The sequence below is a fragment of the Hemitrygon akajei genome, chromosome 8 (assembly GCF_048418815.1).
Source record: "Hemitrygon akajei chromosome 8, sHemAka1.3, whole genome shotgun sequence".
Taxonomy (NCBI): domain Eukaryota; kingdom Metazoa; phylum Chordata; class Chondrichthyes; order Myliobatiformes; family Dasyatidae; genus Hemitrygon; species Hemitrygon akajei.
Window position 1 is genome coordinate 123,990,698 of NC_133131.1, and position 24,332 is coordinate 124,015,029.

At 37.7% G+C, this 24,332-nt stretch overlaps 1 protein-coding gene across 3 annotated transcripts in view; it reads left to right on the plus strand.

Moving 5' to 3' along the window:
* The window catches only part of mindy3 (MINDY lysine 48 deubiquitinase 3), a 118,518-nt gene that overhangs the window by 81,921 nt on the left and 12,265 nt on the right, over positions 1-24,332 (plus strand). For all 3 annotated transcript variants that reach the window (XM_073054525.1, XM_073054526.1, XM_073054527.1), the window contains one exon: positions 16,691-16,763. In XM_073054525.1, coding sequence (XP_072910626.1) covers positions 16,691-16,763 — 73 coding nt within the window. The remainder of the gene's footprint in view (positions 1-16,690; positions 16,764-24,332) is intronic.

Genomic DNA, 24,332 nt, shown 5'->3' on the forward strand with positions numbered 1-24,332 from the left:
CTATAATTTTTTAAAGTTAGAAGTTTGACATGCAACAAATTTTTTAGGTTTGTATTTGAACAGACTTTCAGGGGCTTGCCAATTACAGTTTCTCTGCAAAATTTAGGTGATTTGCTCACATCAACAACAATTAGCAGTAGAAAACGATGCCACAAAATACCTTTCATGCTAAATCATATTTACATAAATAGACTTAAATGTTCAATGATTCCCACAATAAAAAATGCCTGAAGTGTTAATATTTCGGTATTGTGGCTTCTGTTATGCATGTTTATTAAAAAGGAAGTGTTTGGAAAGGTAAGAATAATCATTAGTCTAATTAGTTTTGGATTAAAAGCTTTGAATAAATCCCATTTGGGATTGTTCCGATTTTTCATTGGAAAAAAAACTTGACTACAGAAATCTCTGGACATCTACATACAAGGATCCTACAATTAATAGCTTGTCTTCAGCCAGTTGTCCTCAATATAACCCACTACAAAACTATCCCAAATGAGTAATCTCAATTTGACAGGCTGTGGGAAATTGGGGAAAAATGGATTGCTTTAGCAACAGATATTATGTGAAATGGATTGTGTAAGGGAAAAAAAACATTGGTCAAGTAGGGAAGATTTTACACTTCATCCGTCTGATGTGAGAATGTTTAAAGCTGCTCAAAGAATGCCAAAAAAGGAAGGAATGTACTATATTGAGCATATCCTTCAATAGGAACACAGATCTAATCTTTATATTACATGCATTCATAATGTTTTCCACATAATAAATAAATAAAATTTAAATATTATTTAAACCTGATGATGTAAACGACATAGACATCTCCATTTATTATAAGTCCTTCGTCATTCATTTAGGCTCCAAAAAATGACTTAATTCCTGTTGCAAGCTCTGCCTTTTACTGGAACTTTTAGATTGTTTTTGCTTCACTCATTAATTTGTCACCTCTTGGCTTGCAAGGTTTCTAATTGATCTGCATTCAGGCAACATCAGTGGAAAGCTACTGAAACTCTGCTGTAGACAACTGCCAGAGGTTTCTGTTATCTCTTCAACTGCTCTCTGTCTGAACATTCCGTACCAACCATTTGTCCAATTCCCAAGCAGAGCAATTCCACTTACAATAATGACTACCTTCCTGTAGCTCTAACGTGGCTGGTAAAGAAGTCCTTAGAAAAGCTCTGCCTTCCACAACCACAGATGGGGAGTGGGCTCACTGACCCGCTCCAGTTTGCTTATAGGCTAAAAAGATGCGTGGATGATGCAGTACTAACGTTACTGCACAATGCCTACACACACTTGGAGAGGCCCTGATCAATGTTTAGGATGTTGTTTATGGATTTCTCCAGTGAATTTAACACTGCAACCCCATCTCATGGGATACAAACTCCAGCAAATGGATGTAAACCTCCACACTATACTCCTCATCCTCTTCTTCCTCACAGACAGACATCAAAAAGTTGGATATAATGGATTTATGAGCAGCAACAGGCAGTTATCAACTGGAGCACCACAGGGCTCGGTTATCTCACCAGTCTTGTTCACATTGTACAGAGACGACAGCAGAAGCTCACCCCAGGATGCAGTACATCAAGTACTCAGATGACACAGTCATCGTTTACACTACCAACTCTGACTGCATCGGTGAGGAAATCAATCCTTACTGGATGTGCACATACAACTATCTGGGTCTGAACCCCAGTAAAACTAAAGAAATAGTAGTGGACTTTAGGAAACAGCAGTACACTGTCCCAACTGTGGAAATTAGTGGCCAATTGATAGAACATGTTGGAGAATACAAATACCCAGCACAAGTAGGTAACAAAATCACCTTTAAGATCAAAGATGGGGTGATATTCTCCAAGTGCCAACAACGGCTATTTTTCCTTCAGAAAATGCGGCAACTTCAGGTCCAGCCATCGTTTCTCCAGACATTTTATAACTGCTTCATTGAATCAATATTAACCTGCAACATCACGGCATGGTTCAGAGCAATGAGCACTATCAACCTCAGCCCACTCAATAGAATTATCAGAATAAGTAGTAAAATCATTGGCCAGGAACAAGAGTCACTCAGCAACATTTTTCATTTTACTTTTTCTCTTTTTACACCATTATTTAATGCGCATGCACGCAGAAGTTTCGGCACTGCTGGTCAAAATTTCTGTTACTGTGAATAGTCACGTGAGTAGAAGATGAATTGATCTCCAAAAGTCATAAAGTTAAAGATGAAACATTCTTTTCAACATCTTAATCAAGATTAGTGTATTATTTTTATTTTGTACAATTTTAGAGTGGGAGGAAAAGGAAAGGAGCACATTGCAAAAGTTTGGGCACCCCAAGAGATTTGAGCTCTCAGATATCTTTTACCAAGGCTTCAGACCTTAATTAGCTTGTTAGGGCTATAGCTTGTTCACAGTCATCATTAGGAAAGGCTAGGTGATGCAAATTTCAAAGCTTTATAAATAACCTGATTCCTCAAACCTGTTTAACAGTTGGAGAGGTGTTCTTTTCATGAAATTCTTCACCCTTATTCATTCCAGCCAGTATTCTTGCTACAACTTCACTTGTTCTGAGAATGAAATGTTTCATTCACTGTTAAACAACAAGACAAATGCAGTATGTTAGACATGCTACTTCAGGGATTTCCTGTCTGCCCCTGTAGTGTTTCTTTTGAAACATTGCTCCATTATGTGTAAGCCTGTATTTTTAATTTTGGTGAATCATACAAATAAGGGGAAGAATAGGACTAATTAAATAAAGAACATGCAAGTTAATTTAATACTTTTGCTGTGATAATTTATGCATTAATTTTGCATAAAATGTACTTTATCTGTGATACAAGAAATATATGAATGATTAACTTGGAACCAACAGAGTAGAGAATGTAGTGTTTCTGGACAATATTTAAAATCTGCAATTAGAACCATTTCAGTTGGCCCTTATGAACAATTCCACTTTTTATAAAATGGTATCCTTTATTATAAAGATAATTATGATGATATGTTGTTTCATTGGTAGACATTTCTTCCAACTCTGGTCTTCAAACCATCAGCTTTTGTCCATATCAGTTGACAAGATGAAATTATTTTTGAAGTATTAGAGCAGATTTTCTGAGCCAGGATGGTAGTAACTTGCTTTTCTACCATAAGAAATACAAACATTTGTGGTCCTTGATGACCTGCTGTGCCAACCAGTAAGTTCATGACTAATACCGCTTTCCTACCCTATCCCCATAACCAGTTAAACATTTGTCAACTTCAAATATATTCATTAATTCACTTTCCAGTAGCTCTAAAGTATGCCTTTGAGGGAAGCCTCATCTGTCTCCAATGAGAATAAAACAACCAGAACTGTGTGTTATTCAGTTGTTGTACCTACTACAACTGAAGGAAGACATCCCAATCTTTATGCTCCATCCCAGTGGAACAACAGCCAATATCCCATGAGCCTTACTGGTTATCTGCCATGCAGATCTGCAGGCTTTGTGTTTCATTTGAGGGACCGCAAGTTCCTTTGCCATAGCTTTATGAGTGCTTTCTTTCTGAGTTCTTAATTTCTCTGACATATTATCAAATGTCTTTTATAAATCTAAAAATATAAACAATATGCACTGGTTTCCCTCTATCCACTCTGGGTAATACTTCCTCCAAGAACTCTAATAAATTTGTAGCTATTTCCTTCAAGCTGATTAGTGCATTAGAATACAATCAGAATACAATGTTGTACAGTGTAGGCCTATCTAATTCGCATAAACACGAGAGATTCTTCAGATGCTAGAAAGTAACACAAGTGAAATGCTGGAGATTCTCAGGTCAGCAGCATCTATGGAAAGGAATAAACAGGCAACAATTTATGTGGAGACCCATTCATCAGGGCTGGAAAGCAAGGAGAAAGAAGCCAGAATAAGCAGATTGGGGAGGGGAAGGACTACAAGCTGGAAGGTGATGGGTGAAGCCAAGTGAAGGGAAGGTAACTGCTTTCAGTTGGTAAACTGATCCATGTTCAGTGATTCAGCTGCCAGCCTACAGTAGATTAGGATGATGTGGCCACAGACTGTTATCAGCTAGTGTTTTGCAAACTGCATACCAAAGTGGATAATCTAGGTGTTCCCAAACCTATGTGACTAGGCACAGCTCAGTGCTTATGACACAGATACTGTTCTCAGAATATCAGATAGTGATGAAGAGGCACACAGGAGTGGGATAGATCAGCTGGTTGAGTGATGTCACAATAACAACCTTGCACTCAATGTCAGTAAGACAGAATTGATTGAGGACTTCAGGAAGGGGGAGTCGAGGGAACACATACCTGTCCTCATAGACAGAATATCAGTGGAAAGGATGAGAAATTTCAAGTTCCTCGGTATGAACATCTCTGAAGGTCTGTCCTGGGCAAATCATAGTGATGCAATTATCAAGAAAGCATAGCAGGGGCTATATTTCATTAGGAGTTTGAGGCAATTTGGTTTATTACCAAAGACTTGGAAATTTCTACGGATGTACTGTGGATAGCAATCTAACTGGTTGCATCAATGTCTGGTATAGAGGGGCCATTGCACAGGAAGCTGCAGAAAGTTATAAACAGCCAGCTTCTTCATGCACACTACACTTATCGGCATCAAGGACATCTTTGAAAGGTGACATCTGTCATTAAGGAGCCTCATCACCTAGGACATGTCCTCTTATTCTATCTTCATGGAGGAGCTACAGGAGCTTGAAGACACACACTCAACAGCTTTTTCCCAAACACCAGGTTTCTGAATGGATAGATGAACCCATATACACTACTTCACTATTTTTTCCTTTTATTTTGCTCTCTTTATGCACTACTTAATTTATTTTTATATACATAAATTTCATTGCAAAGTACTGCTGCTGCAAAACAACTTTCACAATATATGCCAGTGATAATAAACCTGATTCTGACTCATAGATGAACCAGGAAATTCACTCCCTACTAAAGTCTTGATGGCAGCTTTCAAATCAGAGGGCCCTGACCTTTACAAGAAATCAAGATATGACCTCTGTAAAGTTATCAAAGATGCCAAGAGGTAATACCAGTCCAAAATTAAATCCCAGCCCAGCCATCAGGGATGGCAGGGCTATAACAGGTTAGAAACTGAAGTTGAGCTGCATTGCTGACAACAGACAGCAGAACACTTCCTGCTGACCTTAACATACTCCATTCACACTTTGAATAGAAGAGTGTTGGACTATCACCATCTACCCCAATAGCCTCCAATGTACCAGAAACTACAGTCATTTATGGGCATAAGATCAGTCTTCCAGAGAATGAAGATACCAAAAACATTGAACCTGAATGGTGGTGTGGCCTTGTCCTTAGATCCTGTGTAGATCAGCTGGCAAGGGTATCTGCAGATATCTGTAACCTCTCCCTGATACAGTCTGATGTTCCCACTTGCTTTAAGAAGACTACTATCATCCTGGTACTTATGAAATACAAGGCAGTGTGCTTTAATGAGTACCGTCCTTTGGCTCTGACAGCCTCCATTATGAAGTGCTTTGAGAGGCTGATCGTGGCACACTTTAATTCCAGCCTCCCAGGTAAACCTGACTCACTGCAAGTTGTCTGCCACCAAAACACATGTACCTCATCTCTCTGGCCATACATTCATTTTTGGCTTTCATTTTCTCCAGTTCCTCTCCAAAATCTAAAGATTTTTGGAAAATTTCAAGCATTAAATTGTCAATTCCTACAGCCACTTCTTTTGGGTTGTTGAGTTGCAGACTTAAGACAGATGGTGCTGATCAGCATTAAGCCCTATTAGTTTGCCTAATATTGATTTTCCTACAAAGGTACAAGTATTTAACTTCACTCCATTTTTCATTATTATTACTAAAATATAAGGGAGGAATGATATACCCTCCACTGGAAAATTGTATTACCAGAATGACTGAAAAAAATTTCTGCTTAACTCCTCTGATATTTTAGTTCCTCATAATTATCTTCCCAGCCTGATTCTGCAAGGAGCCAGTGTTCACGTCGACTTTTTTTAAAAATCTACTTGAACAAATTAATTTCAATTTTTATATTTCACTTAAGTTGTACTCATGTTTATATTCTTTCTTGATTTTATTTAATGCTTTGCTGGAATCTGAATTTATCACAGTTTACTGGCCAACCTCTAACTGTTATATTTTATACATGTTTTCCTTTAACACAGTACCTTCTATAATTTCCTCAGTTAGCAAAGGTTGGTTTATCTCCCCATTATAACTTTTCCTCCTCATTAGCGATAGTTATATTAGAAGATTGCTAACCTTTCAGTATACTGTGTGCTGATCCTGGAGTTTTTGCAATGGGGCATTTAGACTTGAGCAATCCAGCACCATCTTCCTGCCCTCGAACACGTCAGTCATGACAGTGTCGATCTGAGTCAGTTCAACAGGGAACAGCTGAATCATGAAGACGGGCAGGTGATTTGGTCTCACAACTCAAAACTGACTACTTTCTATGAACTCTGACTTCAAAAACTCTCCCTTCTCCAGTGCTTGTTAAAGTAATGACCAAGAATCTACCAAGATAAATGTCAGTGGATTATAGTGAAAAACCAAATTACTTGGTAAAAACAGTGGAGTTCTTATTTCGAGAGTTTACTTGAAAGGAAGTGCAAATTGGGATTTAATACAAGTGGGAGGATCTTTGCAGGATCACTTCCTGATTGAAATGATCTGTCATAGAGTTGTAAAGGCATACAGAATAGACACAGGCCTCTTGGCTCACCTCTGCCTTGTTAATTCTCATTACCAGCATTTGGTCTGTCGTCTTCTATACCTTGGCAATTCCAAGGCTCATCGTTCTATATCGTAGAAATTATGAGTCTTTGCCTCTACCAAGAAGCAATAAGCAGTGTGTTAGATATGTCCATTGCTGCTAACCATTTAATAACTGGGAGACAGGATCTCATCAAATGGCAAGCTCATTTGGAACAAGGCCAGTCACACAGAAATACTTTGATCTGCGCAGGGCCTCACTGATGTATGAAGACCTGGTCATTGGGAGATTGTCCCGTTCTTTTGAAGAGAGGAAGTGAAAAACGCAAAGCCTACTAATTGAGCTACCAGGTTAAATGTAAATTCACATTAAAATCCCTTCCTAATAAAAATTGCTATTTATTTTGATAAATAAATTGGACTTGTGTTTCAATATGTTTGATCTCTTAACTTTAGCACATTCATGATCAATGCTCAAAAAATGTGGAATAAACTAATTTTTCAAAGGTATCTGTTAACTGATTCTTCTAGTTACATTCAGAATGTGAAAGAACAGAGCAGTAGATTTTGTGGACTTCATGAGCATCAAGAAACTTTTGTTCTGCAATGGTGTTATTTCTCCTTTGTGCCTGGTTTTAGTCGTTATGTTTTTAAATAGCATCTAGTGACATTAATTTTCTAATCCTGTTGAACTGTAGGTCCTTAATCCATGAGTTTCACACTTTACAGTTCATCCACAATGAAAAACATGGTGCTTAGATATTAAGTAACTCCATTAACACCAGGTCCTTATTCAGATGTTTTTGCACATTGAAGTCCGCTAGAAGAATTAATATGGTAAATGTGATATACAATATTGTACAAAAGTCTTAGATATATAATATAACTGGGGTGCCTGAGACAATGTACAGTACTGTATTTGTCAACGTGGAACAGAGAGATTGTAAATCTGGTGGGAGCACAAGATGTTCAGAATGGTGAGGGGGGAGGGTTATGGGATGGATGGCAGAGGAGGAGTGTCGGGCAATCTGCAGGGGGCAGGGGTGGTGCATAAGTGCAGACACACCCTGCCCTGAGACACCATGCAAGATCATTTAATTCCAAACAATCGGTTTATTGATCATACAAAAGATCTCTCTGGTGCTTCACTCTCCCTTCCTCTTTTCCCAACTATGGCCATCCTCTTCACACTCTGTCTACAATAAAGAGCTTTATCAGAATCAGCTTTCTAATTACCCACATATGTCATGAAATCTGTTTTCTTTTGAGGCAGCAGTGCAGTGTATTACATAAAGTTACTACAATACCATGCGGAAGGTACCCTAGCTGTATGTCTATATAAACACTTTCTCATGTTTATATGTATGTATGTGCCTAAGACTTTTACACAGTACTGTACACTTGAGCTATCCAGCTGTGAAACACCAGCATCTGGGCACTGATGTAAATTGATACCATTCTAGTCCAGAGCACCAGGTGATGGTCACATCTTGCACTTGTATTAATGGCAGAGACTCAATATCAGATAACCACCTCCTGGGGCATAAACTTCTATGTTTCTACTGTTTAACACTTAACTGCCACTTAACAGTAAAATAAAAATGAAAAACAGGAAGAGTGAAATAGTGAGCAGTTTGGAAGTAAGCAAGATAGAGACCCAGTAAGGTGGATTTAACATCGTCTCAAAGTTGGAAAGTGGAAGGTGGTGGTTTAATGCTATTTTTTTGTATAGGTTTCAGGAGGATCTTGATCAGCTAAGGAAGTGGGTTGAGGCAAATGGACGTCAGGTGATGGATTTTGGAAAGTTCATTGAAAATGGCATCACAGACAGATTGATGAATAAAGCATTCATCAGTCAGGGTAATGAGTATAGGAGTTGGTTCATTATGTTGCAGTTGTATGAAACTGGTGATGCTGCACTTGGAGTGCTGTGTATAATTTTAGTCATTGTGTTACAGGAAAGATGTGATTTTACTGGAAGCTTTGCAGGAATGAGTTATGAGCATGTTGCCAGACTGAAGGACCTAAGTTATAGGGATGAGGTTGACCATGGTGGATCTTTATTCCTTGGAACATTGCAGAATGAGGAGTGACCTTATAGAAATGTTTGGAGTTATGAGACCCATATATTGGTCTTTTCCCCAGAGTATTGAACACTAAAACTAGAGTGTATAGATTTAGGGTGAGGGGACAAATTTAACAGCAACCTTTTGGGCAACTTTTTCACACTGCTTTTAGCTGAGATCTGTCCTGTGGCATTTGAAAAGAGGAAGAATCATTGGGGAAGATTGGGAATTGATGTATAGCATGCACAGGGATGATGAGTGAGTGGGGATTAGTGCAAAATAAGCTAGGCAGCGATGTTTTTGAAAAACTCAGGTGTTTGAAGATTGAAACGTGGGAAGCCAGAATTGGAGTTGTTTGAAGCTAGATAGATAGCTTTATTTGTTACGTGTACAGTTGCAAGAAAAAGATTGTGAACTCTGTACAATTACCTGGTTTTCTGCATTAATTACTCATAATGTATGATCTGATCTTCATCTAAGTCACAATAATAGACAAACACAATCTGCCTTAACTAAAAAACACAGAAACAATTGTAACACGAGTGAATCTGCAGATGCTGGAAATAAAAACGGGCCGAAACATCGTCACTACCTCCTCCCATAGATGCCATTTGGCCTGCTGAGTTCTGCCAGCATTTTGTATTTTTACAGAAACAATTGTACTTTTATTTCTTTATTGAACAGATTATTTAATCATTCACTGTCCAGGCTGGAACATTTATGTGAAACCTTGTATTTAATAACTGGTAGAACTTCCTTTAGTAGCAATAACCTCCACGAACCTTTTCTTATAGCTGCTGATCAAACTTGCACAACAGTGAGGAGGAATTTTAGACCATTCCTCCATACAAAACTGTTTCAGTTTATCAATATTTCTGGGATACCTTGCATGTACAGCTCTCTTCAGGCCATGCCACAGTATCTCAGTTCAGTTAAGATCTGGACTTGACTTGGCCATTAAAAAACATGATTTTTTTTCTTTTTAAACCATTCTGTTGTTGATTTACTCTTGTGTTTTGAATCATCCAACTTTTATTAAGCTTCAGGTGATGGACTGCTACTCTTGACATTCTGTAAAGTATCTAGATACAATTTTGAATTAATTGTTTCCTCAATGATTGCAAGCTGTCCAAGCCCTGAGGCAACAAAGCAGCCCCAAACAATGATGCTCCTTCCACCATGCTTCGCAGTTGGGATGAGGTTTTGGTGTTTGTGTACAGTGTCCTTTTTTCTCCAAACATAGCAGTATGCATTTCTCCCAAAAAGTTCAACTTTTGTCTCATCTGTCCACAGAACATTTTCTCAGAAGTGTTGTGAAACATCCAGGTGGTCTTTTGCAAATTTGAGCTGTGTAGCAGTTTTTTTGGAGAGCAGTTGTTTCCTCCATGGTGTCCTTCCATGAACATCAATCAAGTTCAGTGTTTTTCTTACAGTGGACACATGAATAGAGACCTTAGTAAGTTCTAGAGATTTCTGCAGTTCTTTTGCTGTTAACCCTTGAGTTCGTTTTCACCTCCTTCAGCATTGCATGTTGTGCTCTTGGTGTGATATTTGCAGGATTCTTTAGAAATGCTTTTGTTGCCTTTTCCAGCTTCATGCATCTCTACAATTCTTCAGGGTCCTCTGAAAGTTGTTTTGATCGAGGTCTGCTCTTTCTTCAGAAGAGCAGACTCTCAGTAACCTGATTTGTGTGTTTTTTCATAGGGCAGAGCATCCTCTATAACCCATATCTCCAATCTCATCTCATTGATTGGAACACCTGACTCCAAATGCCTTTTGTGGAAGGCATTAACTTAGAGGTTCACATACTTTTTTAAACCTAGACTGTGATTGTTTAAATGGTGCACTCTGTTGACGAGAAGATATACAATTGTTGTGTATTATTATTTTAAACAGGTTGTGTTTGTCTATTATTGTAACCTTAGATGAAGATCAGACCATATTTTATGAGTAATTAATGCAGAAAATCAGGTAATTGCAAAGGGTTCCAAACTTTTTCTTGCAATTGTATATCAAAACATCCAGTGAAAATGCATTGTTTACATCAGTGGCCAGCACAGGCTGGGAATGTGCCTAGGCAGCTCGAAAGTTTCGCTTTGCTTCTGGTGGCAATGTAGAATGCCTAAAACTTACTACCCTACCCTGTATGTTCTTGCAATGTGGCAAGAAACTGTAGCACCCAGAGGAAACACACACAGCCACAGGGAAAATGTCTTCACAGACAACAGAATTGAATTCTCATTGCTGGCACAGTAAAGCATTGCCCTCAAGTTTACCTGATCCATTTCTGACACCTTCATCCTCTTTCTCGATCTTTCTGTCTCTTATCTCTAGAGACAGTTTATCTACTGTTATCTTTTATAAACCCACTGATTCCCACAGCTACCTGGACTATAACTCTTCCCACCCTGTTACTTGTAAAAATGTCATCCCCCCCCCCCCCTTCTGTCAGTTCTTCAAGATGAGGCGCTTCATTCCAGAATGAATGAGATGTCCTCCTCCTTCAAAGAAAGGGGCTCTTCTTCCTCCATCATCAATGCTACCCTCACCCCCATGTCTTCCATTTCATGCATGTCTGCCCTCACCCCATCCTGCTGTCACCCCACCAGGGATAGGGTTCCTCTTGTCCTCACCTACCACCCCACTAACTTCCATGTCCACACATAGTTCCCAGTAACTTCTGTCATCTCCAATGGGATCCCATCACCAAGCGTATCTTTCCCTCCCCCCAACTTCATTTTCCACAGAGAATGGTCCCTAAGTGACTCCCTTGTCCATTTGTCCGTCCCCACTGATCTCCCTCCTGGGACTTATCCTTGCCAGCAGAGCAAGTGCCATACCTGCCCCTACACCTTCTTCCTCACTACCATTCACGGCCCCAAACAGTCCTCCCAGACGACACTTCACCTGTGAGTCTTTTGGGATCATCTGCTGTATCTGATACTCCTGGTGTGGCCTCCTGTATATCAGTGAGACCCAAAATAGATTGGGAGACCACTTTGCCAAGCATCTACCAGAAAAAGCAGGATCTCCCGGTGGCCATTCATTTCAATTCAATTTCCCATTCTGCTATGTCAGTCCATGGCTTCCTCTACTGCCATGATGAGGCAACACCTTATATTCTGTCTGGGTAGAGTCCGGCCTGATGATATGGACATTGATTTCTCGAACTTCCAATAATTGTTCCCTACTCCTTCACCATTCCCCATTCCCATTTCCCTTTGTCACCTTATCTCCTTACCAGCCCATTACCTCCCTCAGGTGCTCTTCTCCCTTCCCCTTCTTAGGTTTCCTCTACCCTACCCTATCAGATAGCCCCTTCTCCAGCCCTTTATCTCTGTCCCCAATGAACTTCCCAGCCCTTCACTTCATCCCTCCCAACCCCCCCCCCCCCCCCCCCCTTGCTCTGTCTTCCTGTCTTCTTTTCTAGTCCTGGTGAAGGGTCTCGGTTCAAAATTTCAACTGTTTACTCTTTTCCATAGATGCTGCCTGGCGTGCTGAATTCGTTCAGCATTTTGTGTGTGTTTCCAGTTTATTTCCTGGTGTGAGAGAGTTCCTCTTAGGAGCAACTCGGTGAGGTTTACCCATGTTCATGCATGTTTAGATGATTGAGACAGGGATTAACAAGGTAGATGCTAGGTATAGGAATAGAGATAGAGAAGCAAGACGCTCTTTCTACTGAGTTTGGCTGAGACTAGAAATATAGATTATGGGTTAAGGATAAAAGGTGAAATATTTAAATGAAAGGGAACTTGAGAGTGAGCCTCTTCACTGAGAATGTGGAACAAACTGTCAGCAGGTGGATGTGGATTGATTTCAACATTTAAGAGAATTTTGGGTAAGTACATTAATGTGAGAGATATGGAAGACTATAGCCCAGGTGCAGATCAATGGCCTACTCATATTAATGGATCGGTGTGGACAAGATGGGCTAAAGGGCCTGTTGCTGTGCTATAGTGCTGTATGTTTCCTCTAGGAGAGTCTAACAGTAGGAGGCATAGAATATGAAGATTCTGTGTAATTCTGTATACAAATGGCTCAAAGCATTGTTGAGGATCCCAACCACCCATCCCACAATCTTGATGACCCACTACCATCAGGAAGGAGGTACAGGAGCATCAGGACTGGGATTGCCAGACTGGGTAACAGCTTCTTTTCTCAGTCTGTGAGACTAATGAATAGCCTGCCACCACTGAAGTCTCATTACTAGAACAGCGAACTGTTTACTGTTTATCTGTGCTGCACGCCCGTTGAGTTACATTTTAATTAATGGTAATATATCGTTTTATGTCCTGTGTATGATATATGTTTTGTGGGTACACTGTAGTCCAGGGGAATATGTCTGCTGAGTTCCTCCAGCACTTTGTGTATGTTGCTTTGGATTTCTCGTGTTTGTATATATCAAGTTCAGGTTTAATTGTCATTCAACCATGCATGAATACCCATGAATGCAGTCAAACGAAATAGCATTCCTGTGGGGCCAAGGTGCAAAACACAGTGCCTATTGTCAAGCACAGCACAAGGCACATACAGTCACAAAAAAAACCCCGTCCCTGTGTGTCATGTGCAGCAGATTGATGGGATGTTGTTGGCAAGAAGCCCAAGGCAGTCCAATCATTATACACTTCTGTAGCCACAGCTGATTGCAATCCAGCTTGGCTTCCACCAAGCGTACACTGGAGGGTAGCACCGATGGAGGGTCCAGCCCCCAATCCAGCATGGATGCTTGCTGTGCCACACTATCTTTAGCGTCTGATCTCCTGGGCATCTGCAATTGGCAACCTATGGCATTAGATCCTGGTCTGTGCACTAACTGAGGCTATGTCGTTCTTGTCCATGAACCAGTGAATCGGACTTGCAGTATTATACATTACCACTGTTCAACAGGGTCTTGCGATCACAAGAAAAACGTCCAAGACAGTGATTTGCACCGTTTGTTGGACTGCGCACTGCCTCCAACACTTTTCTCTAGTCGACGGCAACACAGTCCGCAACAAGTCCAGCTCCTTCACTAACAAGCAACTTGCTAGTGGGGTAAACCTGCATTGCTTGGTGTTCTTGATATCCAGCAGTGTTTTGTGATCATAAAAAAGACGTGAAGGACAAACAATTGCATCTTTGTTTGGACCACAGAGGCTGCTGCGACCAGCCACACTGCCATCTTACTGCATGCCCAAGTATGTACAGTCAGCTGACAATGAACTTCAGCTTGGACAGGGTAAAAACTATTACCCTGAAATGCTATTTAGGGTTGAGCAAGAAGAAATTAATTTCATTGCTTCACCTTACAGTGTTATAAATACTCAGTTGAAACTCCTTAGAATCTGAGCTTGGTAATTTTTTGAGTACAGTGGGAATCTGTGGGTATAAGAATTAGCAAAGAAATACAATGCAATAAATTGTGGCATTATTATCAGCAGAGCAGGCTCAAGATGCTGTAAAGCTTATTTGTATCCTACTTTCTTAAAAGTTGCACAATAAAAACAGTTGTATTATAACAGCACTAAGTCTTTCTTACACAAGTTTCTGGAAGGAAAGTACCATCATAAATGCCTAGTGTTTCCTATTTAAATTAATAATTTCTCAAGTCACAAGTTATCAATGACTAAACTGAAGGACCTTGAATCCTGTTGACATTAGATCAGAACACTTCCAATTGCATTCTCACTTCATCAGTAATATTGTAAGAGCATTGCAGATAATCACTTGAAAAGCATAATTTATTTAATTTGATTGATTATACCAAAAATGACCAGTAGATCGTTACAAACAATTATGACTGACAATATGCTTGTGCTTTTCCACCACTTTGTTAATTCTGTAATTAATACTGGATTTTTCAGATTAATATAGTTCTGAAAACTAGGGAAGATCTAATGTAACCTCAACATTAAAAAAGTTTCTGGCATATTAACTCATTTACAATCCAGTAAAACATAATTATGGATAATGAATGTAATGTTTTCATTACTGGTTGCCTAATAGTGTTTAGAACATCAACAGCATCGATTAACAAGAGAAGTTTAATAAAGCACATAAGTTGCAAAACATCCAAACAGTACAGAAATTGTCATCTTGTCACCTTTCAGGTGTGTGTTTGTAGTTGAACACATTGTGCAGCATCTTCTGATAAAAATAGATTTCATTCCAACATATTAAAAAGAGATGAATAATTAGAATGGAACGAAGGAAAAGTGGTTGCTGAATTCTTAACTTAATCATATTTCCTATTCCAACACATAGCCCTCTCTTATTCCTTTCTAACTGTGCCTCTTAAATATTCTGTTTTCTTTAATGCCATAGTTTATGACTTTGAAAATTCAGTTTGAAACATCATTGTTCTGTAAACTTCCTTTATTGTTAAAAGTGCCAGGAGTTAGCTTAAGAGGCATTTGCCATATGAATACCATAGGGCTGTTTCACAGCTTGTATTATTAGTAAGAACAAATATTTGTAGGCAGTTCATTGTTGAGTAGACATGGCTGAGCTCTTTCTGCTACCTCTGTTAACTTCAGCTCAGTAAAAAATGTGGGAGGGCTATGTGATGCTTGAGGAGATTAAAGCTGAGCAATAATAAAAGGCATGCAGAAATTATGACTGAAATAGTCATTGACCGTCACCTTTTGGTATTTTTTATTGAAATAGCAAGAAAGGAAACATTTGATGCTATTAATTATAATGACTGGAAGGCATCTTCCCTTTGGTAATTTAAGATTGTTATGTACATCTTTAGGAGTAATGCATCCGGGATATTAGTAGAAGTGTAATTGGTTTGGTGAATCTGATTGCACAGCATTTAAATTTTGTAAGAAAAAAATGAAAATATCTTTAGAACAACAGACATATACCAGCCTGTGGGGTAAGTGTTACAGAAATTAGAAACTTTTTATACAGTAGTCACTGTTGTAAGAAATGACTGCATTTTGCACATCTTGGGGATGTGATAATGTGAGAGATGAAGCACGTATTACTAGAACACTACGAGGAAGCCCCCAATGCCCAAAAAAGGGCCATGGGATTTATGTCCACCTACGGGGTCTGAGAAGGCTAAGACATCAGAATAGTTTTTGTGTAGCTATCAGGTATAGTTTCGTTGAACTAGGTTCTTGCCCATTACATCCTTTCATTAACTAGCGTAACTTTTTTACGCTCTGGACCTTGGTGACAAAGCAAACATTTGTTGTCCATTCATAATTGCTCTTGTGCAGAGTGTCTTGCTGGACCAGTTCAATGACAAATGAGAATCAGTTGCATTAATTATTGAAAGAAGTAATGAAAGGAAGTCTTTTGAAAACATTGATTTTAAGAGTGAAGGCTAATTCAAGTTAATGTGCTGAATGTAATTGCAGAAATTAAACTTCAGTACCCCATGCAATTCCTCACCATGAGCTTTCTACATGTGCAAAGCCAATTTTATAAATATATCCATATGAAAACGTGATCTGTTTCTGTGAACAATAATGTCACTTCCTGTACATATGTGGGACATATGTACACAAATGTGTGTGCATCATTGCCTGAATATTAAGTATAGGAATACCTATAATTGGAAACCAGCTGTGGACTAGCTTTGTATCACTCTTGGGATCCTGCAGGTTTGCTGTTTGATGGATCCGAAGATTAAAGTGTTACATTGATTTGGAAGATTTATGCTGAATCATTTCTTGGATGATAAAGCTTATAAGCAATACTAGTACAAATTATATGTGCAAAGCTGACAGAGATTTAATTCTGGTTATAAATGCTTGACATTCCTAACATTTATTGCAACGTACAGCAAGCAAAAGTGCTAAGATCAGAATTCTGATCTTCCTCAAATAATGAACTGTTTCTTGTATCCATCATTACAAAGTTTCTGAGGTTTTTAAATCAAAGATTTTTCTTGTTCCATTACAGATAATGGATTTATACCAGACACACTGCTGGAAGATGTGATGAGAGCCTTGGATCTGGTGTCAGAACCTGAATAGTATGTGTTCTCTGTGTTACTATGATTTAAAAAAGCTTCCTTTACAGTTTGTAACAAAAATAAAATTATAGATTTTCCTTTACATTTCTGACAGTGATTCATATTAATTGGCAATATAGATGCATGCAAGAATATTTTGACTTAACTGTATAGTAATATTAATTTTTTACACAAATGCGTTATTTTTAATCAGAGTCCAGCATTCATCTTGATGGTTTCTTCTACCATACCTCCTTGCAGGCAATCTTCCACTCCATTAGCAACGCTTTTGGCTATTGACAGCCATCCCAGTAGGATTACTCTTATCCACGTTCCATGTACTTTAAACCAAAATAGTGGCTTAATATCTAAAAATTCTGATGCATATTCATTACATTTTCATTATTCATCTACTGTGTTATTACTAAAATAACCTGGAAAACTGTACTTTTCTTCTTATCCTTAAAAAAAAGAATGTACCACAGAAGATCAAACATAACTGAGATTAAGATTAAAGGTCCTACTAATTCCTGGTTCAGTTTTGCTCTCACTTTGTTTTGGTTTAAAGGTTTTCTGTTAATGCAACCCTGCAATCATAATTCAATCAACAAAAATCCCTTCTCAAGCACAGCATACCATGTATGTTTCAGGTGCCTAATGAGTTCCAAGAAAGGAAATTCTGTGTTCTAGCTGAATAATTCTCATTCCATTTTTGTCCTTGGCTGCACTCTTGACATTATTCTAAATTCTAAATTTCTCTCAGCAATATATAGGATACCAAACATGTACTTTTTACATCAAAAATGCTGAAATGTTGAAGAATGTATTGAAGATGTATGTTACAGCCTCGATAGCTTGGTTGCTTCTATAATATAAAGATTGTCACTTTCATGTAGGATAACATATGAAAATTTAATACATTTCAACTTTGTAAAGTCAGCTTTGCTTCTCAAGAGATGAATGGTACGTTGGAGAGACAGATTAACAATATGTGTAATAGTAGAAGTACCACAGTTTAATGAGAGTTTAATTAAGGTGTTACTTGTGATTTAATACAGTAGTGTGCATAGTGCCTGTAAGCTTTTAAACTTACATGGTAGCCTGCCAGTATGGAAATATGTAACAAAGTATCCAAATTCTTGACAAAGCTCGCTAAACCAAATGAGGCAACATCATCATGTGTGACACTTGTTTTCACAATCTTGCGATAGAAGTATTTCAGGTGAAGTCATAGATTTGAAATAAATGTTTTGTCGATATTTGCCCCAATGTCAGCTCTTAGAAGATACATATGCAAGATTATCGATTGGGATTCAAGTTGTATTTTAAACAAAGCATGTCCAATGTAATTGAGTTACTTAATTCTAGGCATTGAATTATTAAGTAGTTTGCTGAATAAAATACTTTGGGATTAACAGGAAAGGTCCATATAACAGAGAAACTGGTGAAGTATAGCATATAAAACCTTTGATATAGCTCAAATTAACTTTGCTATACATATGGAATTGTTGGGGGCTTGAAAAAAAGGAATGAGCATGGTGTGATGATTTAAAATAGTATGATATGCCATTGAAGAATAAAAGTAAGGTTACAAAACTTTTAAAAATGCTCTAAGCTAGATGTCAAATCAAGATATCTGAATAAAAGAGAGGAATTATAATTACAAAAAAAATTACTTCAGGAATTTGCAGAGAACACTACAGCCCTGGAACAGGCCCTTCAGCCCATCATGTCTGCACTGATCATGATGCTAATATAAACTGCACATGGTCTAAATCAAGCTATTCCCTGCCTTTCCATGCGTCTGTCTAAATGCCTCTTAAATGTCCTTATCATTTTGCTGTCATACCCGGGTAGTGTTTCACCCCACCCCTGGCATTGCTTTCCAGGCAGCCTCCATTTTCCATGAAAAAAATCTCTCAGACATCTCTTAAATTTAGCCAATGCCTTCCAATATTTCATCTTCCCAAATACTGAAAAAGACTTTTGCTTCAGCTAATCCAAGTTATTTTGGATGCTGTTATGTTTTGTAACCCTAAAATATAAAAAAAACTAATTGAAAGGAAACACAGAGCCGGGATGTTTCATTTTTTACTTTAGCAAGATGTATGATGATGTGGTGTAATGTCACTTGCCATTTACGTACTTTTACATATAACTTGCATTGCATTATGTAAACAACAAAGAATGCTTAATCAAACAATATATTTACAATACTACTGAAATATTAAATACACAACTCTCATCCCTGCTTGGGTATAGGTTCAGCTTAATATAAAATGCATCTCAACTTAGATACAGTTGCAAGAAAAAGTTTGTGAACCCTTTGAATTTATCTGGTTTTCTGCATTCATTATTCTTAAAATGTGGTCTGATCTTCATCTAAGTCACAATTATAGACAAACACAATCTGCCTAAACTAACCCATGGGCTCCATTCAACTTTGGAAAGAGCTCCTTCAGCTTCAATGTGATCTGGCTCACTGGCTACTTTATTGCAAATGGTGTAAGGAGCCGGATGGGCTTTATAAAAATTAGATGTGGTATTTTCATTTAGCACTACTTTACCCTTGATATGCTTGAATTTTCCAATACCATCGTTGAACATAGCTGTGGCATCATTCTGTCATAATTCGCTTTCAGTTGGCTCAATTACAGGGCATATGCCATGCAAATGATGGATGGATCTCCAATCAAGTTGTATTTATCTCAGCCGCTCATTCTCCCACAATGCCGGCCCTCCCATTTTTACCACATTAAAGCCCAATTGTTTGTTGCAATACAGTCGGCCCTCCTCCGCAGATTCCATATGCGCGGATTCAATCAACCACAGATCGGGAAAACCCAGAAGTTCTCTCTCCAGCACTCATTGCTTGAGCATATACAGACTATTTTTTTCTTGTCATTATTCCCTAAACAATACAGTATAACAACTATTTACATAGCATTTACATTGTATTAGGTATTAGTAATCTAGAAATGACTTAAAAGTACAGGCAGTCCCCGGGTTATGAATGAGTTCCATTCCTGAGTCCATCTTTAAGTCGGAACAGGTACATCCGGTATTATTTAGCGTCAGTCAAATGTTTTTCTTAGTATATAACACATATTTTTCCTTTCTATGCATATAAAGCACTTAAGAAACATACGTATTTCAATAATTTAACCACTGCGTTGCTTAGTAATAATTGTAGCTTTCATTGGGGCAGGGCCTTTCACATGCTTCATTAAAATTGTTCAGGTCATTGACCGACTGTAGCCTAACGCTTTTCCAATAACCGATGGCGTTTTACTTCTTTCCAATCGCTTTATTACTTCCACATTATTTTTAATCGCGATCGTGATTATTTTCGTGAACAGAAACATTCCAGATTCAGATCTGCGCCACCTGGTCCTAATGTCCACTGCACGGAGACGTTAAATAAAGTCCAGGGTTCCGCTGGGTCCTAAAGACCACCGTACTAATACATGTTAAATAAAGGACTTGAGCATCAGCGAATTTTGGTATCCGCGGGGGTTCTGGAACCAATCCCCCACGGATAAGGATATTTTACTGTTACTAATGTCATTCCCACAGGAGTTAATCTGTTCTCTAGTGTAAGTTCTTAGTTGGATATCTGCAGGTTTCAGTTCAGTATCTTTGAAATGCCATTTAAACTCATTTTGTGGAATGTCTGAAACAGCCAAGCCAGTGTCCAGTTCCATTTTAATTAATTTGCCATTCATTTCAGGTGTAAGTCAATTTGCTTTTCTGTTAGTTTTCACATTATAAATCTCAAGGCTATGCAGTCCAATGTCCCTCAGACTTTTCATCAGCAGCATTTTGAAACTGCAACTTGACATTTTATCTATTTCTCTTCCCTAGGCAGTCCACTCATTTTTGTTGTATTTTCTGCAAATTTCGCCTTTAAACCTGCACTGGTCTGGTGTATGTGAGCCCCTGCCATGGTGGTAACACAGTTTGTTCAGCCAGGCCGCTTTCTGTTTAGACATTGCAATTTTATCCACGCTCATTTTCATTTACTCAGTTGTGTTTCAGTTAGAATATTTTCGTATAAGATTTCACAAACTAAACAATCTCTCAGTACATCATTAAGCCCATCACTGACCTGACAATGTTCAAACAACTTCTTCAGTTCAGCCACGTATGTTGAAATGGACTCTCCTTCCTTTTGATTCCACTTATGAAACTTAACACATTCTGCAATCAACAGTATGTTTGGTTCTACTTGTTCCTGCATTACTTTCACAGTATCAGCAAAGCTCATTGTTTGGTTGGAGCAATTTGACTTCTAAACACACTGTAGCCTTTAAATCCAATGTGCTCAGCAAAATTGGCATTCACTTCTCATTGGCTGTTTCATTATCTTCAAAGTACTGCTGAATTCACTCAGTATCCAGTCATCTCTTGTGCAATTATACATGTTAATCTTCATAATGTAGCCACCCATTTCTGCTTTTTAAAAAAATTATGATTATTATCACCTGGTACTCACTGCTTATGAACCCATGAATATGTTTGTTTTCAGCCGTATTTTTTTAACTCAGCTATGTCTGTCCCTTCCCAAAAAAGTATGTGTTGTGCTGTATTTTTTAATTGACTGTCTTTTGCTGCACTTTTTAAAACTTGAACATCTTACTGCGCTTCAACAAGTAAGTAGTCGTCTCAGGTTAGTTTAGAACTTCCTCATGGCCGCGATTATATTTTGTAAATCCAAAACATAAAACTAATTAAAAGGAAACAGGTAGCGGGGAATGCGAGTCTAACTTTGTTTTTATTTTAAGTGAGGTGCATATGTATGACGTGGCAGAGTAATGACATGCCATTTACGCACTTTTACATATAACTTGCAATGCATTATGTAAACAACAAAGGATACTTAACTAAATAATTGCAATATTACTAAATAAGTACAACAAAAAAGTTAGACCTTTTGATGCACTTCTCCCTTATATTCAGAAAAAAAGTCTTATTTCTTTCTACTCGCTAAGTGCTGCATTTACCTCACAAATCTCAGGTTACAATTTTAGAGGTGTTCATTCACCTCTATCAGTTCAAGCTATTTCTAAGTTCGATTTGTAAATTAACATATAATTCTGGGCATTTCAAATATCTAAACTTTGGATGGACACAAGTATTGTCATTATAATGAAACAGTAATAACCCCCTTCCAAATGAACAAGATGTGAATTTTATTTTTTTTAGAACTAATTTTATTCTGGAAATTAAAAGCAACAAAAACAGTTAACAGTTTTGTACCCTGCCTGGTCAGCTTTTGATAACTGAGATTGGAAAGAATATAATGCTGTACATAGTTTAGAATGGAGAATAGTAAAAATCAAAGTGTTTACAATTCCAAATGAATGGTATACATTGAATCCTCAAGAAATATTCATCACAAATGCAAGCTCTGAAACAAAATGCATATGAATTTACGTAGGTGCAAATGTGAGTGTATATCTAAACTGCAAACTCTGTACTGGGATAAGAGATGGATTGGTTTACTTTAAGGTGGTATCATTGTAAGATGTAATAATTTTCAAGACAATATTGGATAAATCTGCAATAGGCAAACATGAATGGATGTAGCAATATTAAATGGATGAGAAATTAGTGAATTTTAAGACTGACTAATGGAATTGAAATTTTTTGTTTCTTTGCAATTCAATCTCACATTTTTATGATCTATTTATCAATGGTCCACTATAGACTTTACTGAAATATGCCTTAGATTATTTTCCCTCTTTTATGCACTCTCCATAAGGAGGGTGTGAATTGTCTGGTCTTCAGCACAAGTTGTTTTTTGTTCTTTCTCCAATTTTGATGGAATCTTGCTCGTGATTCCAAGACTTTCTATGATTAGACTTAAAAGGCATCCACAATTTTCTAAAAACTTACTCAAGTACCCTCTGAAGCAAAGAAATGAAACATGGTCATGAATAAGCACTGAACAAGTGGGCTGTAGATATCAATAATTTCACATGCCCACTTCAGTACAAATTTCAGTGTAGCATTACATTATAATGTGTTGCTAACTATTTTCCCAGAAGTATTCAAATTGAAGGCTTTCAATCCGCAAGTAGTACAACTGAATGGCTTAAGAAATGACCAGTGATGCCTTAAAGCAATAACCTTTTACTGAGTAATCAGCAAATGATAGTAACAAAATCTTGTTACAAAATAATTGGATTTATTTAGAATTTATTTTAAAATGTGAAACAAAAATCCAAGATTTTTTAACCAAATTATAGCTGCCAACTGCTGTTCAGTTAGTGACCACGTCTTGCCCAGTCCTGACCAAATGCAAATCTTGACAAATGCACTCAGTAGACTTCTAAGTTATCAGTCTCTGGATTGTCATATGAATGGTACGCAAATCTCATGCTTTTAAGAAAGCAGGGAAGTTCACATTTATTTCATATTGGAAGTTTTCATTTTGAAAATCAACTTCTGTCTTTGCTTGACATTGTCCCTGTAAATTTTAAGGCAATATAAGCTGTGTCTTTAAACCTACAATTGTTGTTATTGTGATTTTCTTATTGTAAGATAATTTAGATGCAGCTTCCTTTTGATTTGCTTGCCTTTCAAGTATCAGAATTAAGATCTTTTGGAAGACAAGCACAAGCACAAATACAAGATAAATCTATTTAATCAGTGGATTTTTTTTTACCTCACGAGCAATGCAGTACAATTTTTAAAGGCTGACAGGTGGAATCTTTGGATTTTTACTCCTGCCTTTGCTTGTATAAAAAATTAAGCACAAATGACCTGATCTGAGTTTTTCTCCCAAAAAAGGCGATGCAAGGCAAATAGTTTTGAATAGTACCAGATTTGTACTGGCAAAAGGGCCAACTTCAGTCTAATTCTGGCACCAAAGTTATGCAAAAATATGGGATGAGGTTTGAACTGTAGAATAGTTGGAGCAGAGTGATTGTTTTACTCTTCAGCTCTACTGTAAAAATGAAACTAGAAGTGTTTTTTTTTTAAATGACTGTACCTGCAGATCCTGAGACAATAAACGATACTCAAAGTTTTCATCCCTAGTTTTTTACTACTTATTTTATCTCAGTTTTAGAACTAATAGTTTTATTTGCAGTGAATGTTTCCAAAGCTTTGCACCACTATCACAGGTGATGTACATGTCTCCAGCCTTAGTGGTTAGCTCTCACTTATTTTTGATAATGGTTTCCTTACACAAAAAATCTCCCATAAATCATATTTTCTTTAATGCTCACTTTTATATTCTTACTTCATCTTGCCACCTTTATCAACTTTTGTTAATGAGAGTGAAGGATATATTGCCTCATTCAATTCAACTGATTTTCTTTCCCCATTGACCAACAACCAATCAATAAATAAAAAAGTAATTAAGAAGGTAAAGATGGAATATGAAAGTAAGCTAGCCAATAATACTAAAGGGGATACTAAAGGTTGCTTCAGATACATAAAGTGTAAAAGGGAGGCAGGAGGCCGTAGTCAGCATGGTTTCCTCAAGGGAAAATTTTGCCTGACTAATCTGTTCGAATGCAAGCAAGATAGACAAAGGAGAATCAGTTGATGTTGTGAACTGACATTTTCAGAAGGCCTTGA